Below are 12,538 nucleotides of genomic sequence, written 5' to 3'. Positions count from 1 at the left end.
TCAAATACATTGATTTTTACTGTTCCATTCACACTTGTATCATACGTGTGTAATAAGGAATGCATGTTCTATTTTACCGCATATTCCACGCGCAATTACATTCTGTATGTGCGCTGTTTTTATGCAACGTTGCTAAGAGACAATTAAAAGTAGAAACCAGGAACTGAGTTTGTGAGATCGGCGAGCAGGCAGCGCCGCCACGGTAGAAGGCTGCGTTTTTTACAGATCCCTTTACCATATGTTCGTGTGCGCCCGGCCTTATGTACATATGTGCAGTACCCCATGTGTATAACTCGTTATAGCGCCCTCACCCCGGCTGGACAATATGGGCAGCAGTGTAATACTATATGTCGCCGCTCACTGGGTGTTTTCTCGTTTTCTGCGGAATATGTAAGCGCTGCACTAATAAACATTATTATAATATGGGGTTTCCCATTCTCTCCTCCATGCTGCCTCCGACCACTAGGTGTCGCTACAACTAGCAGTTCCGAGTACGCAGCGCTGCCATGACGTCACCCGCTTTCCGAGGTCAGATGGAAATACAGTTTTTAGCTTCCGGGTTAAACGACAACGCTCACCCGGAAGCGGAAAGGAGTCCGCTTGTAGTGTTTCCCCCGGTGTTGGCGCTGTGCAGTTCGCTGTCTCTGGATTGTTTCAGTTTTTTCCCGATCCTGCGGAGGATAACTGTTAGCGGCCACCATGTACGACGGGGAGGAGGGTAAGAGGCCGCCCGGGGCACGGTGTGAGGGGAGCAGACATGGCGGGTCAGGTGATAACAGTGTTGTTTCCTTCCTAGATATGCAATATGATGAGGATGATGATGAGATCACGCCAGATTTATGGCAGGAGGCCTGCTGGATTGTTATAAGGTAAATCAGCAGTGAGCTGCCACAGTCCGCCATGGAGCGAGGGTCTGGCACCTCCTGACCACCCTGAGACCGCAGAGCACAGTAGAAAGGACGCTGATGTATAACCGACACGTTATTCTCATATCCACTCCCATTTCCACTCTGTATTGAGTTTTATTTTTGGCTCTCTCCAGTAATACACTGCAGTACTTCTACGTCCCATTGTATTATGCCTGTCTGTGCCCTATCAACAGGCTTTGCACCTACTAGGCTCATGTCCATATTGCAGACCTGGGGGTCCCTTTGTTACAGCCCCAGTTGTCATTGGCACCCTACAATTGCCTTGTGGGGGCATCAGAGGGATTCCCCCCCCCCCTCCCCCCCCATCCTCCTTCTCTCTTTCTGTAAAACCACTTGGGTGCTATTGATTGCAGTATCTAAGCTGTCATTGCCGGGACTGGAAGCCGCTGCTCTGCCGCCTGTGTAGTGGCCTGTACTTGTAATTGCAGCTCTCATTGAAAACAATGGGACCCCAGCCTGCACTCCATTGGAGCTGCGCTCTTTATTGCGAGCGCCGGCCGCTACACGGGGATCAGGGCAGCGTCTTCCGCCCCGACCCTGGTGAAGTCTATAGCAGTTGTCAAGGGGCATTATTCCAGCGTGGTGTAAAAATGCTACAATGTAGAATAATACCCCCTGACAACAGTTATGACTCTGCCCGTAACTGTGGCCTTTGAGTTGGCTGGAAAGTTTTTGAAAACTGAAACTTCCACCAATCGCTAAAACGAAGTGGCAGAAGCGCTGCGTCCGTTCATCTGTCATTGGACTACATAGACTTTCTTTGGAGCTCTTACGTCTCTCTGAGCAGTGATGGAGATTGCCGGACAGGCGCAGTGCTGAGATGAGTGCTAATGTCTGTTCGATCCAGCGATAGTTGGGGATTTCAGCATCTGGGACACTCGCCAATCAAAACTTACGAGATGTCAGAAGTCTACAAAACAAGTTTAGTTAGTGTGCGTTCACATGGGCGGTAAGATCTCGTGAGGGGGGGGGGGGGGGTGTTGTGAGACGCACAATGGTAGAACCCACTCTTTTCAATGGGTGTATTTTATATGGGTGATTTTTCTTTCCCAACGATGCTGCGAGACGGAAGGATTGCAGCCTTTTCTATTTTCGTGCAAGTCTTGCATGAGGATAGACTGTGCAGATGTGGGGTCTCCCGCATACGGACGGAGTGTCCGTGTCCTATGTGGTGCGAGTCGTGCGTGAGAATGTCAGGCGTGACTCGTGTGAATGCACCCCAACACTTTTAAGAAGGAAGAAGTTCTATTTACGCGCACAGCAGACTCGTTGTGCGACTGCTCTGTTCTTCTGGAGCTGAGCTGTAGGAAGTCAGATGATCGCTGGCACCAATCAGAGGCCACAGTGTCACTGCCCTGAACTCCTGGCATCATGGTGCCCATGATGGCGCTGATGCCAGGAATTCGCATGGTGATGCTGCAGTGGTCACCTAACTTCTGGCGGCCATCCATGCCAGGAGACGGGTCGGTGGGAGCCGCTCAGCGCTGAAGACAGGTGAGTATGCTTTCTTTTTTCTTTTATCTCCTGCCCCGATGTTAAAACATTTTTTTTTGTGTCTCTTTTAAAGTTATCGTTTGAAGCCGTAATCTTTTAGTCAGGAGCGTTGGATGTTCTATTGAAGTGCCTGGCTTTGGTTTGATCCCGATTATGTCAAGAAGCCATGGAGGTAGAAACAAGACTTTTACATGACATGTTGACTCATTTTAGTATTTGTTTTGCCTTTCTTGTCTCTTCAGTTCTTACTTTGATGAAAAGGGTTTGGTGCGGCAACAGCTTGATTCTTTTGATGAGTTCATTCAAATGTCTGTGCAGAGAATTGTGGAGGACGCCCCCCCGATAGATCTACAAGCTGAAGCTCAGCACACCACGGGAGAAGTAGAAGAACCGGTGGGTTTCAGTAATGGTGGAATAATCTACTTCTAAATCACTTTGTGTTCTAGTAATATACTTTGGTCCCGTGCAATAGCAAATGGCAAAGTTTTGTGTATGTGCAAATCATAACCTACTGCAGTCTCTAAGGCCGAACTCACAAGAGCGTAATTTAATTGCGTATTACGAGCACGATGTACGCGGTGAATGGACTCAATGAAAGTACATTGCTTCTCATTGACCCACTCACGGTTTTTATTGCATAAATTATGCACATAAAAAGGAACGCAGCATGTTTTATTTTACCACGTATAACGCATGATAGAGCACTATTATCTATGGGCGCGTAATGCTGTACATACGTTATTACATTGCACATGTGCGGCATTTATATGCAACATCACTCAGCGACAGAGTGGGAAATTAAAAAATAGAAAGAAAAAATAAATAGTCACGCTGCACATGACAGTTTGCATGAAATATGCTGCCGTGTGCAGTGCTAGATCGGTGCCCTACGCAGCAACATGCCGACTCACAGCGGTTTATACATATGCTGCATAACTAGAGTTACACAAGCTACAGTTTTGTACGTTACTTGCCAAATGGCAGCCGCGTAAAGACTGGTGACTTCGGGTTCATAATAAAACTGTTCAGTGCAAGTTTTTTTTACGCCATGTTCACAAGCAAATTCACCACAAAATTTATGGTTTGAGCAAAGTAGGCGAGATTTTCAAAATCTTATCCACACGCTGTAGAAAAAAATCCACACTTAGGCCTCGTGTCCCCTGGCCTGCATGGTTTCTCCATGCAAAATCTAGCAGCTCATTTCACCCGGCCCGCAGACACGAGGCCAGAAAATACATTATACTCGCCTGTCCGGATGCTGCGGGGCTCTCCTCCGTGCAGGCCGGATCTTCTTGCTTATGCACGGCGGATGCGTTCGGGACGCCGGTGGTGGCGTGCCGCATACATGCGCCACTTCTTCTTTTTTTTTTTTTTTTAACTCCTGCTTTCTCGCTGTCCATAGCATGGACATATATTGCTCATTGAGCGCTATCTAGCTTGTAAAGGAGAAGGAAAAAGTGGTTAACTGCGTCTGTCCTCTCCTTCGGGTCCTCAGTAGTGATAAGCAAACGTACCCGTTTAGGGCTATTTCGCAATCGAACTTTTTTCGAGTAACTGCCTACTCGGGTGAAAAGATTCGAGGGGTAGCAGTGGGGAACAGGGGAGAGCTCTCTCCCCTCGGCGCCCCCCGAATCTTTTCGCCTGAGTAGGCAGTTACTCGAAAAAAGCGATGCTTGATTGCGAAATAGCCCTAAATGAGTACGTTCGCTCATCACTAGTCACCTCATCACCTGACCAGTGCCTGCTAAATTGCAGGAGCTTTAATCCAGCTGTGTATATTTGCCCTCCGCTCGGATTAAAGCCCAGGAACCAAGCACAGTATATTTATGGTGTTTGGTCCTTAATGGAATAAATTCACAGCATGTCACTTTATGCTGTGGGTTTCCAGCGTAGATTTCACCACCTCAAATGAGAAGATGAAATCTGCATGTTACATGTGGAATTTCTTCTGCATAAGAAAGGTATCTTATTGGTCATTTGTGATCTACTTCACTTTGTCTGAACGTTTGCATTGATTTTTACAGCCAAGATACCTTTTAAAGTTTGAGCAAATCTACCTGTCTAAGCCTACACACTGGGAGAGAGATGGAGCTCCTTCCCCAATGATGCCAAATGAAGCAAGACTGAGAAATCTAACGTAAGAATGTTACTGGTGTTCAAATTATGTGCAAAATGGGCAGTTTCACAAGGGGAAAAATACTGATCTACAACTACCGTACATTGAGGGGAGCAGCTGCTTAGTATTATACTTGCACATAGATAAGGCTTTTATAGGATGACAGTCACACAGGTGTAGTTCACCATGCAGGCTTGCTGTCTATTGATGGCGTGCATACTGTTAGGTGCCGGACAGCCAATCTGAGCTAAAGCCCCATTTACACTCAACAATTATCGCTCGAAAGGCCTTCATCTGAGCGATAATTGTTGTGTGTAAATGCTCCCATCTCTCATTCTTTGGCTGAACGATGATTTTTAGGTGAGTGTAAAATCCATCCTTCAGCCGGAGAGCTGATAGCAGAGACCGCATGCTGTGTTCTCCACAGGGAGAGTTGATAACATTGCATTCAGCTTGCAGCCCTGCGGCAGAACAAAGGATCTGTATGCAGAGAACACCTGCTGTTCTCTGTATACAGCGCCCAGAGGCTAAATTACATGCAAATGAAGGTAATAAGCCGCTAATAGGTATTAGGGCCTATTAGCAGCTTATGCAAATGATTGCTGAAACTGTCATTCTCCCTATCTTTTGAACGAATTTTGAGTGATCATCTTTGCATGTAAATGGGCCTTAAGTGTATCACACAAACCAATGCACCCCCGCTCCCCCATCATCACAAGGCCCGACTGCATCCAGGCAACATTAATAAAGATCAGGTATTAGTTGAGTTTCGGATGATATGGAAGCTCAGAAGCCACATCAAGGGATATTCAGGTTTATTCCATTTTCTTTCTTGCTTATATTCACAGTGATCTTCCCAGAGAAGGTCTGTAATTAGAATTGCAATCTGCAATAAGTTGATCAGTAGCTTTAGATTAACCCTAAACGCATCGCTTCTTCATGTGTAATTGTTGTTCTCGTTGTGTTATAAGGTATTCTGCCCCACTTTATGTTGACATTACAAAAACAGTCGTGAAAGAAGGCGAAGAACAGATACAAACTCAACATCAGAAGACCTTCATTGGGAAGATCCCCATTATGTTGCGCTCGACATACTGTCTTCTGAACGGCCTCACTGACCGTGATCTTTGTGAGTTAAACGAGTGCCCGCTGGATCCTGGAGGTTACTTCATCATCAATGGATCCGAGAAGGTATAGTTCATAGTCCTCTTTCGTAGTGCAAATTTCCATTTGAAACTTTTAATTAGTTTTGGGTACATAATACTTTTATCTCTGAAATTCGTTGTGACCTTTTTGTAATTGCTTTGTCTGCTTTAAGCCATGGACAAAAATGGTCTGCATTGCATATAACACAAATGTAATACCTTTTATGGGGGGAAATATAGCATTCATAGTCTTTCTAGCTTGTGAGTGTAGCGTTTTTTTTTTTTCTTTTATGCTGCCCTTCTTTTTGAATAGACCGCTTCTAGTAATACATTATAAGGGTACATCTATAAGGGACAGAAGTGCAACAGAAACTAAATTTTTTTTAAAAACATGCATTCTTACAGCTCTGTCGGTGGAAAATGTCAAAATGGTACGGGACTCAGAATATGGTGACAGAAAATAAGTAATTTTGTTGCCACACGATCTGCAGTACCAGAGATTGACACATTCTAACTGGACTCTAAGCAACTTAGTCAAACTCCCTAATTAACACCCTAGTGACCAGGTGATTCCAAAGGCCATAATGCTTTATTTTGTCACTAAAGGGGCCATACAAGGGCTGGTTTGCTGTTTGATGGATTTTTTTCTTCTAAACCCGCATATACAGTTTCTCCTTTTTCAACTACTCACTATGCAGTGTAACATAAAACAGTTATTATTTGGTCAATATACCCACAATTATGCCAAATGTATTCAGGTTTATTTAAAAACCAGTTTTTTTCCTATCGATATGCTAACTCTGCTCATTTTTTCCCTATTTTAGGTCCTAATTGCACAAGAAAAAATGGCAACAAACACAGTCTATGTGTTTGCGAAGAAGGACTCCAAGTATGCGTACACTGCAGAATGCCGGTCTTGTCTGGAAAACTCATCAAGACCAACAAGTTCAATATGGGTCAGCATGCTGGCGAGAGGAGGCCAGGTATGGAAGATGGATTGTGAGGGAAAGAAATCATGGCATGACCCATTTTTTTTTTTTTTTCTTTCCACATTCTATAGAACTTATTGCCCATTGATGTCAATGGGGCCTTAAAGGGGTTGTCCCGCGCCGAAACGGGTTTTTTATTTTTTTTCAACCCCCCCGTTCGGCACGAGACAACCCCGATGCAGGGGTTAAAAAAGAACACCGCACAGTGCTTACCTGAATCCCCGCGCTCCGGTGACTTCTTACTTACCTGCTGAAGATGGCCGCCGGGATCTTCTCCCTCGGTGGACCACAGGGCTTCTGTGCGGTCCATTGCCGATTCCAGCCTCCTGATTGGCTGGAATCGGCATGTGACGGGGCGGAGCTACACGGAGCCGGCATCCTGCACGAGCGGCCCCATTGAGAAAGGAAGAAGACCCGGACTGCGCAAGCGTGGCTAATTTGGCCATTAGACGCCGAAAATTAGGCGGGCTCCATGGAAACGAGGACGCTAGCAACGGAGCAGGTAAGTGAAAAACTTCTTATAACTTCTGTATGGCTCATAATTAATGCACAATGTACATTACAAAGTGCATTAATATGGCCATACAGAAGTGTATAGACCCACTTGCTGCCGCGGGACAACTCCTTTAAATACAGCTCATGGCTCTGATCCTCTATCGCACGTAAAACACGTGCAAGAATATCGTCATTTTGCCTAAAAATCGCCTCACATACGCGGGTAAAACACAAGTTGAGTGTGATATCGGGCTAAAATGCAGTTAACCCAACACACAGCTTTTGACAGATCCTGAATTTGATGAAGTTTTCACCCCCTCACCTGAAGAGGCGCTGTCCACACTGGATATCCACAGCATGAATGCACGTGCTTCAGATTTGAATTCTGTGCAGCATGTCCGTTCTGTGTGGAGTCCACAGGGATTATTTTTACTTTCCTCTCCTTATGCATAAAATATTATCCACGGGGCTTGTACCAAATTCTGCGCAGAAATCTTGTAGCTTTTACTGTGTGAACATATCCTTTTAAGTTGAAAAGCTGCAAATACATTATAGATGATGTAACTCCGGACAATGTGATCTCGGGGTCAATGTTCAGTAAGCTTTATACCCCCTAATTGAATTACATGGAGTGACAGCTAATGCACAGACTGCAGCAGTGGAGGGTAACTTGTTCCTCTTAGAACGGGTTTTGCATACAGCCGCAGTAACTCTGATGTCCTCCAGTGATAACTGTTTAAATGACCATTAAGAACCTGGCCTCCTACTAAGAGAAACTATGAGCACTGCCCTTGTTTTGGGGGACTCGGACCATGCATTTGTATGGCTGCTGTGTTATGCAGCGGACATAGCAAGGGAATGATCCGCCAGCTTCGTACGTCCCCGGAGAAGTCTGAAAATAGTTTTTCTTGCGTTGATTGCTGTATAACTCAGTAGATGCACTTTGTCTATTACTACTTTGCTAGCTAAAAATTAAATATCTCTTATGTGGTTTTATCTCATCAGGGGGCAAAGAAAAGTGCCATTGGCCAACGTATTGTTGCAACATTGCCTTACATCAAACAAGAAGTGCCCATCATCATTGTGTTTCGAGCTTTGGGGTTTGTGTCTGATCGAGACATCCTGGAGCATATAATCTATGATTTTGAAGACCCCGAAATGATGGAAATGGTAAACCGAATGTAATTTGTTTTATGACTTGTTGATAAGGCCGGTATCTGTCCTATTTATATGCTGGGGCTGTTCGGCTCATCATAACTAAACCAACTCCTTTCTCTGTGATGGCTGATGTTGCCATAGGAGAGGGGGCTGGCTTAATTATTAAAATGAGTTGGAACAGCAGCCCCCTTGATATGATTGGCACAGAGAGGGGCTATACCATGTGACCTGGTGTTGGAGGTCGAGGTTCCAACACCGCCATCTGTGTATGTGTTAAAGGGGTTTTCCAGGGAAATACTATTAATGACCTATCATCAGGATAGGTCATCAATAGTTGATTGGCTGGGGTCTGTCGCTCAGGACACCGACCAAAAGCATTTTTTTTGTTTTTTGTTTTACTTTTCATGCCCTAAGACCTTAATTGCTCTGACTTATTTCCAGCATGTGCGCTGTTGATGACTTGCTCATTACGAAAGAAAAAATAAACAACCCACAAATGTAAGCCTGCGTAGTTGTATCTGAACTTGGGATGAATTTCAATTCATGCAACCTTTTCCCACAAAGACTCTTCAGTAACGTGTCTGGCAAAAGCTTTACATTAAAAACCATTTTAAGTAATTATGCGGCTGTTATCTGTAACAATTGCTACTTTTTCTGCTCCTGTCTTTGCGCTTTGAGAACCTCTTTTTTCCCATATGCAGGTTAAGCCTTCCCTTGATGAAGCCTTTGTCATCCAAGAACAAAATGTTGCTCTGAACTTCATTGGTTCTAGAGGAGCAAAGCCTGGAGTCACCAAAGAGAAAAGAATCAAATATGCGAAGGAGGTTCTTCAGAAAGAAATGCTTCCCCATGTTGGTGTCAGTGACTTCTGCGAGACCAAAAAAGCCTATTTTTTGGGGTAAACTTTGATGAGATTTATTAAATCGTGTTGATCTTGCCTAACAAACTGCATGAGCTGTTTGCATCGCCTATTACCGTATCTAAGCTGTAAGTATGGGGTGACGGCCCCAAGAAAATGTTGCGTTTTTTGCTGTTCTTGGCTATCAACACCTAACCCTCCCCTTCACGCCTGTATTTGAAAATTCAGAAATGGCTGAAAAAACAATAATCGTGAGTGTTTCCCATTCTGTTTAGGATCCGCTTCTAGTCTTGGCTTTGAAGGCCATGGACACTTGATAGGGGAAAATTTATCTTTACATTTTAGTGATTACCTTGTGTTTTAATTTTTAAAAAAATTTCAAGTTGCAGTTTATAAGCTGCTGTTAGTTCCAGACTTTTCTGTTGTCTCTCCCCTCAGTAGTACATGTGAGGTTTGTGTTCAGGATGCTGCTGTCTACACTCGTCTTTGGCCGGTCACACACTTCCAGATTTGCATTGCAAAATCTGTGATCGGCACCCGCATGGATACTGCGGTATTCTGTATCCATTCAAAGAATAGAACACATAAGCGGACAGCGATTTGCGATTTTCGCAAGCGGAAATAAAGTTGCAGTGTGCTCTATTTTTGTGTGTACTTTGCACAGACTGCTTCTATTGAAGTCAATGGAGGCCATCTGACCCGCGGCCCATCCGTAATTGACATTTTGGATAGGTTGCAGTTACCCACGTCATCGCCTAGCGATGGTACAGGAAAAACAAAGATTTAAAAAAGCTGCACTGCGCATGACTGATGGAGAGCGTGCGCGGTCATGTGCAATTCAGAAAAGACCAGGTACACAGGAGCTGTATTCCACTGCGGGCTCCCACATGCAGAATCCGACCCATCCGTGTGCAGCCGGCCTTCATGTATCGGCACAGCCTGTCTCCTCCTACAGCCCACAAGGGATCTCTTCTTCCTTATTTGGACACCTTAGTGTTCAGGAGGAGGATATTTATGTAAATGTGCATTTAGGAAGCAAATGACAAACAATCTGTGCAGAGGTGTCCATAAAACAGATACAGAATACTGACCGACTATAGAGTGTGCATTAAGCCTTACTAAATGGGTACGGTTTGTCAGCCACACCTTTGTCAGCCACACCTTTATCAATGTGTAAGGATAGGCTTTGGCTTTGTGGTGTTCACTGGTTCATTTTTGCCGGCTCTTTGTGGTTTCACAATTTTGTGCTAAAATTCGAACCCTATCCCTAAAGGAGAATGCAGGAAAACCTTTGAATAGCTCCATATACTGATTCATTATTGTCCCGACTCCTCGACTAAGGCCGAATTCACACGAGCGTATTTGTGCCCCATTTTTATGCATCGGGCATTGCATATTTGAGCGCACAACTGCCATTATGTACTTTTTGTGCACGCAAATTGTGCACATTTGCGCGCACAAAAAAAACCCCAGCAGCCATGAATCCCGTACATTAAAATGACTAAGTAGCCTAATTAGTTTTACATGTTTTATTTCCCTGTGAAAATGTGCAGGAAAATAGAACGTGCTGCGTATTTTACATGTAATTGAACCCATTGGGATCAATGGTTTCTATTCTTTGCATATTGCATGTCTGACTACGGTTGTATGAAACCGGCCTTAGTATATTAATCTACTTCCCACTCACTCTGATTTTACTGCTTGTCCGGGATACAAGGAGAAGCCGTCATTTAATTTGGGCATAGACAGAAGCATTTAAACAGAAACTGGTTAAGGGCTACAGAAGCCTGAGCTCCGTGACCAGCCTCCGCCTGTTTTGCTGGGCTCTGTGGGGTGTATGCGCTTTTTCGTTCTCCCTCCTTCCTTTTTTAGATCTTCTTTTTTTTTCTCTTCTGGTAGGTACATGGTTCACCGGCTGCTGCTCGCCGCTCTTGGAAGGAGAGAGCTAGATGACAGAGATCATTATGGGAACAAAAGGCTGGATCTTGCGGGGCCGCTGCTTGCGTTCCTCTTCAGAGGGTAATCGTATAGTAGTTGGCTAACAGGACTTTTTAGTGGTGTCTTCTGGATTTTCCATGATGTAACTTTCTTTTCCTCTGTCTGTGTAGAATGTTTAAGAACTTGTTGAAGGAAGTCCGGATTTATGCCCAGAAATTTATTGACCGAGGAAAAGATTTTAACTTGGAGTTGGCAATTAAGACTCGTATAATTTCCGATGGTTTAAAATATTCTCTAGCTACTGGTAACTGGGGCGACCAAAAGAAAGCTCATCAAGCCAGAGCTGGAGTGTCTCAGGTAAGTCGGCCTAGATATTGTATGCCTTACAGTTACTACCCTAGGTAAAATCCACTTCATCTTGAAACTCTTAAACTTACTAGCTTATTAAAGGAACACTAAACTTAGAAATAAGGGATAAAAGTAATGCAAAGAAATGGAAACTTTTTTCAGAAGGATCCTGGAACAAACTGTAGAAATCCTACAGATGGCGGCTGGTTACGTTTAATAGAACCTCGCTGCTCCCTGAGTCAGGCTGTCATTGAAATAATTAGGTGTGTCAGTAAAATAGCTTCCAATCGTTCCAAAAGTAAGTGCTGGAGTCCCAAGATTAAAAACGGTCAGTCTTCTCCTAAAATAGAAAAAGAACTTACCAAAGTTCATGTACACATTGTATATAAAGGGGATTGCCTATTAGAATGCCTCTGTCTCATGTCACAATGTGCCCACATGATGATGAGTGGAGTCTTCCAAAACAGACAAAAGAACAATCCTTGATCTCTCGCTATACACTTGTTTCTTATCTGCTCATGTTTAACCAAAAAGAATCCACCCACCTGTTTTATGTCTGTGCCCAGATGCTATATGGAGGCCAGGTAATCAGAGAGACTGGCTTAAATCCTTAATGGCTATCTTTGTTTTCAGCAGTAATAGCGGCATCAGTCTATATACGTAGGTACCACGTCTGGTATCGTTATAGGGAAAGTTACAAAATTGGGGCATATCATAGTTTTCTTTTTTTTGTCTAAGTACACTGGCCTTTTTTTTCCTTTTTTTTCTGACCATTGAAAAACTGAAGTCTGACTGCCAAGGGTTAATGCAAGTGCCTGCATTGAATACATAACGGCAGTATCTCCTTGCACACTTACCTGCCAGGGTAGACCTTACTGGGGAAACACTCTTCTGTGTCTGTCTGCTCTCGTAGCCTCTCAGTTGCGCTACCCAAATATGAGGCCATAACTTCTGCAGGTAAGCTGAAGTGGTGCCCTAAATGCAGCGAGTCCGTCTTGATTATTGATTTGCAATCCTCCAGGTGTATGTTCATATTTTTCTCATCTCATTGTTTTGTTTTGTTGTTT

At 44.2% G+C, this 12,538-nt stretch overlaps 1 protein-coding gene across 1 annotated transcript in view; it reads left to right on the top strand.

The window, feature by feature from the left end:
* Positions 1-562: 562 nt before the first annotated feature.
* The window catches only part of POLR2B (RNA polymerase II subunit B), a 32,465-nt gene continuing 20,489 nt past the window's right edge, over positions 563-12,538 (top strand). Inside the window, exons 1-10 of the mRNA XM_066574517.1 lie at positions 563-718; positions 797-869; positions 2,666-2,816; positions 4,448-4,560; positions 5,511-5,730; positions 6,509-6,667; positions 8,174-8,338; positions 9,028-9,224; positions 11,085-11,204; positions 11,294-11,480. Of these exons, the coding sequence (XP_066430614.1) occupies positions 700-718; positions 797-869; positions 2,666-2,816; positions 4,448-4,560; positions 5,511-5,730; positions 6,509-6,667; positions 8,174-8,338; positions 9,028-9,224; positions 11,085-11,204; positions 11,294-11,480 (1,404 nt within the window). The 5' untranslated portion in view covers positions 563-699. The remainder of the gene's footprint in view (positions 719-796; positions 870-2,665; positions 2,817-4,447; positions 4,561-5,510; positions 5,731-6,508; positions 6,668-8,173; positions 8,339-9,027; positions 9,225-11,084; positions 11,205-11,293; positions 11,481-12,538) is intronic.

This window comes from Eleutherodactylus coqui, chromosome 7 (genome assembly GCF_035609145.1).
Source record: "Eleutherodactylus coqui strain aEleCoq1 chromosome 7, aEleCoq1.hap1, whole genome shotgun sequence".
Taxonomy (NCBI): Eukaryota; Metazoa; Chordata; class Amphibia; order Anura; family Eleutherodactylidae; genus Eleutherodactylus; species Eleutherodactylus coqui.
Note: the sequence above shows the minus strand (reverse complement) of the source record. Positions and strands in the feature narration are given on the sequence as shown.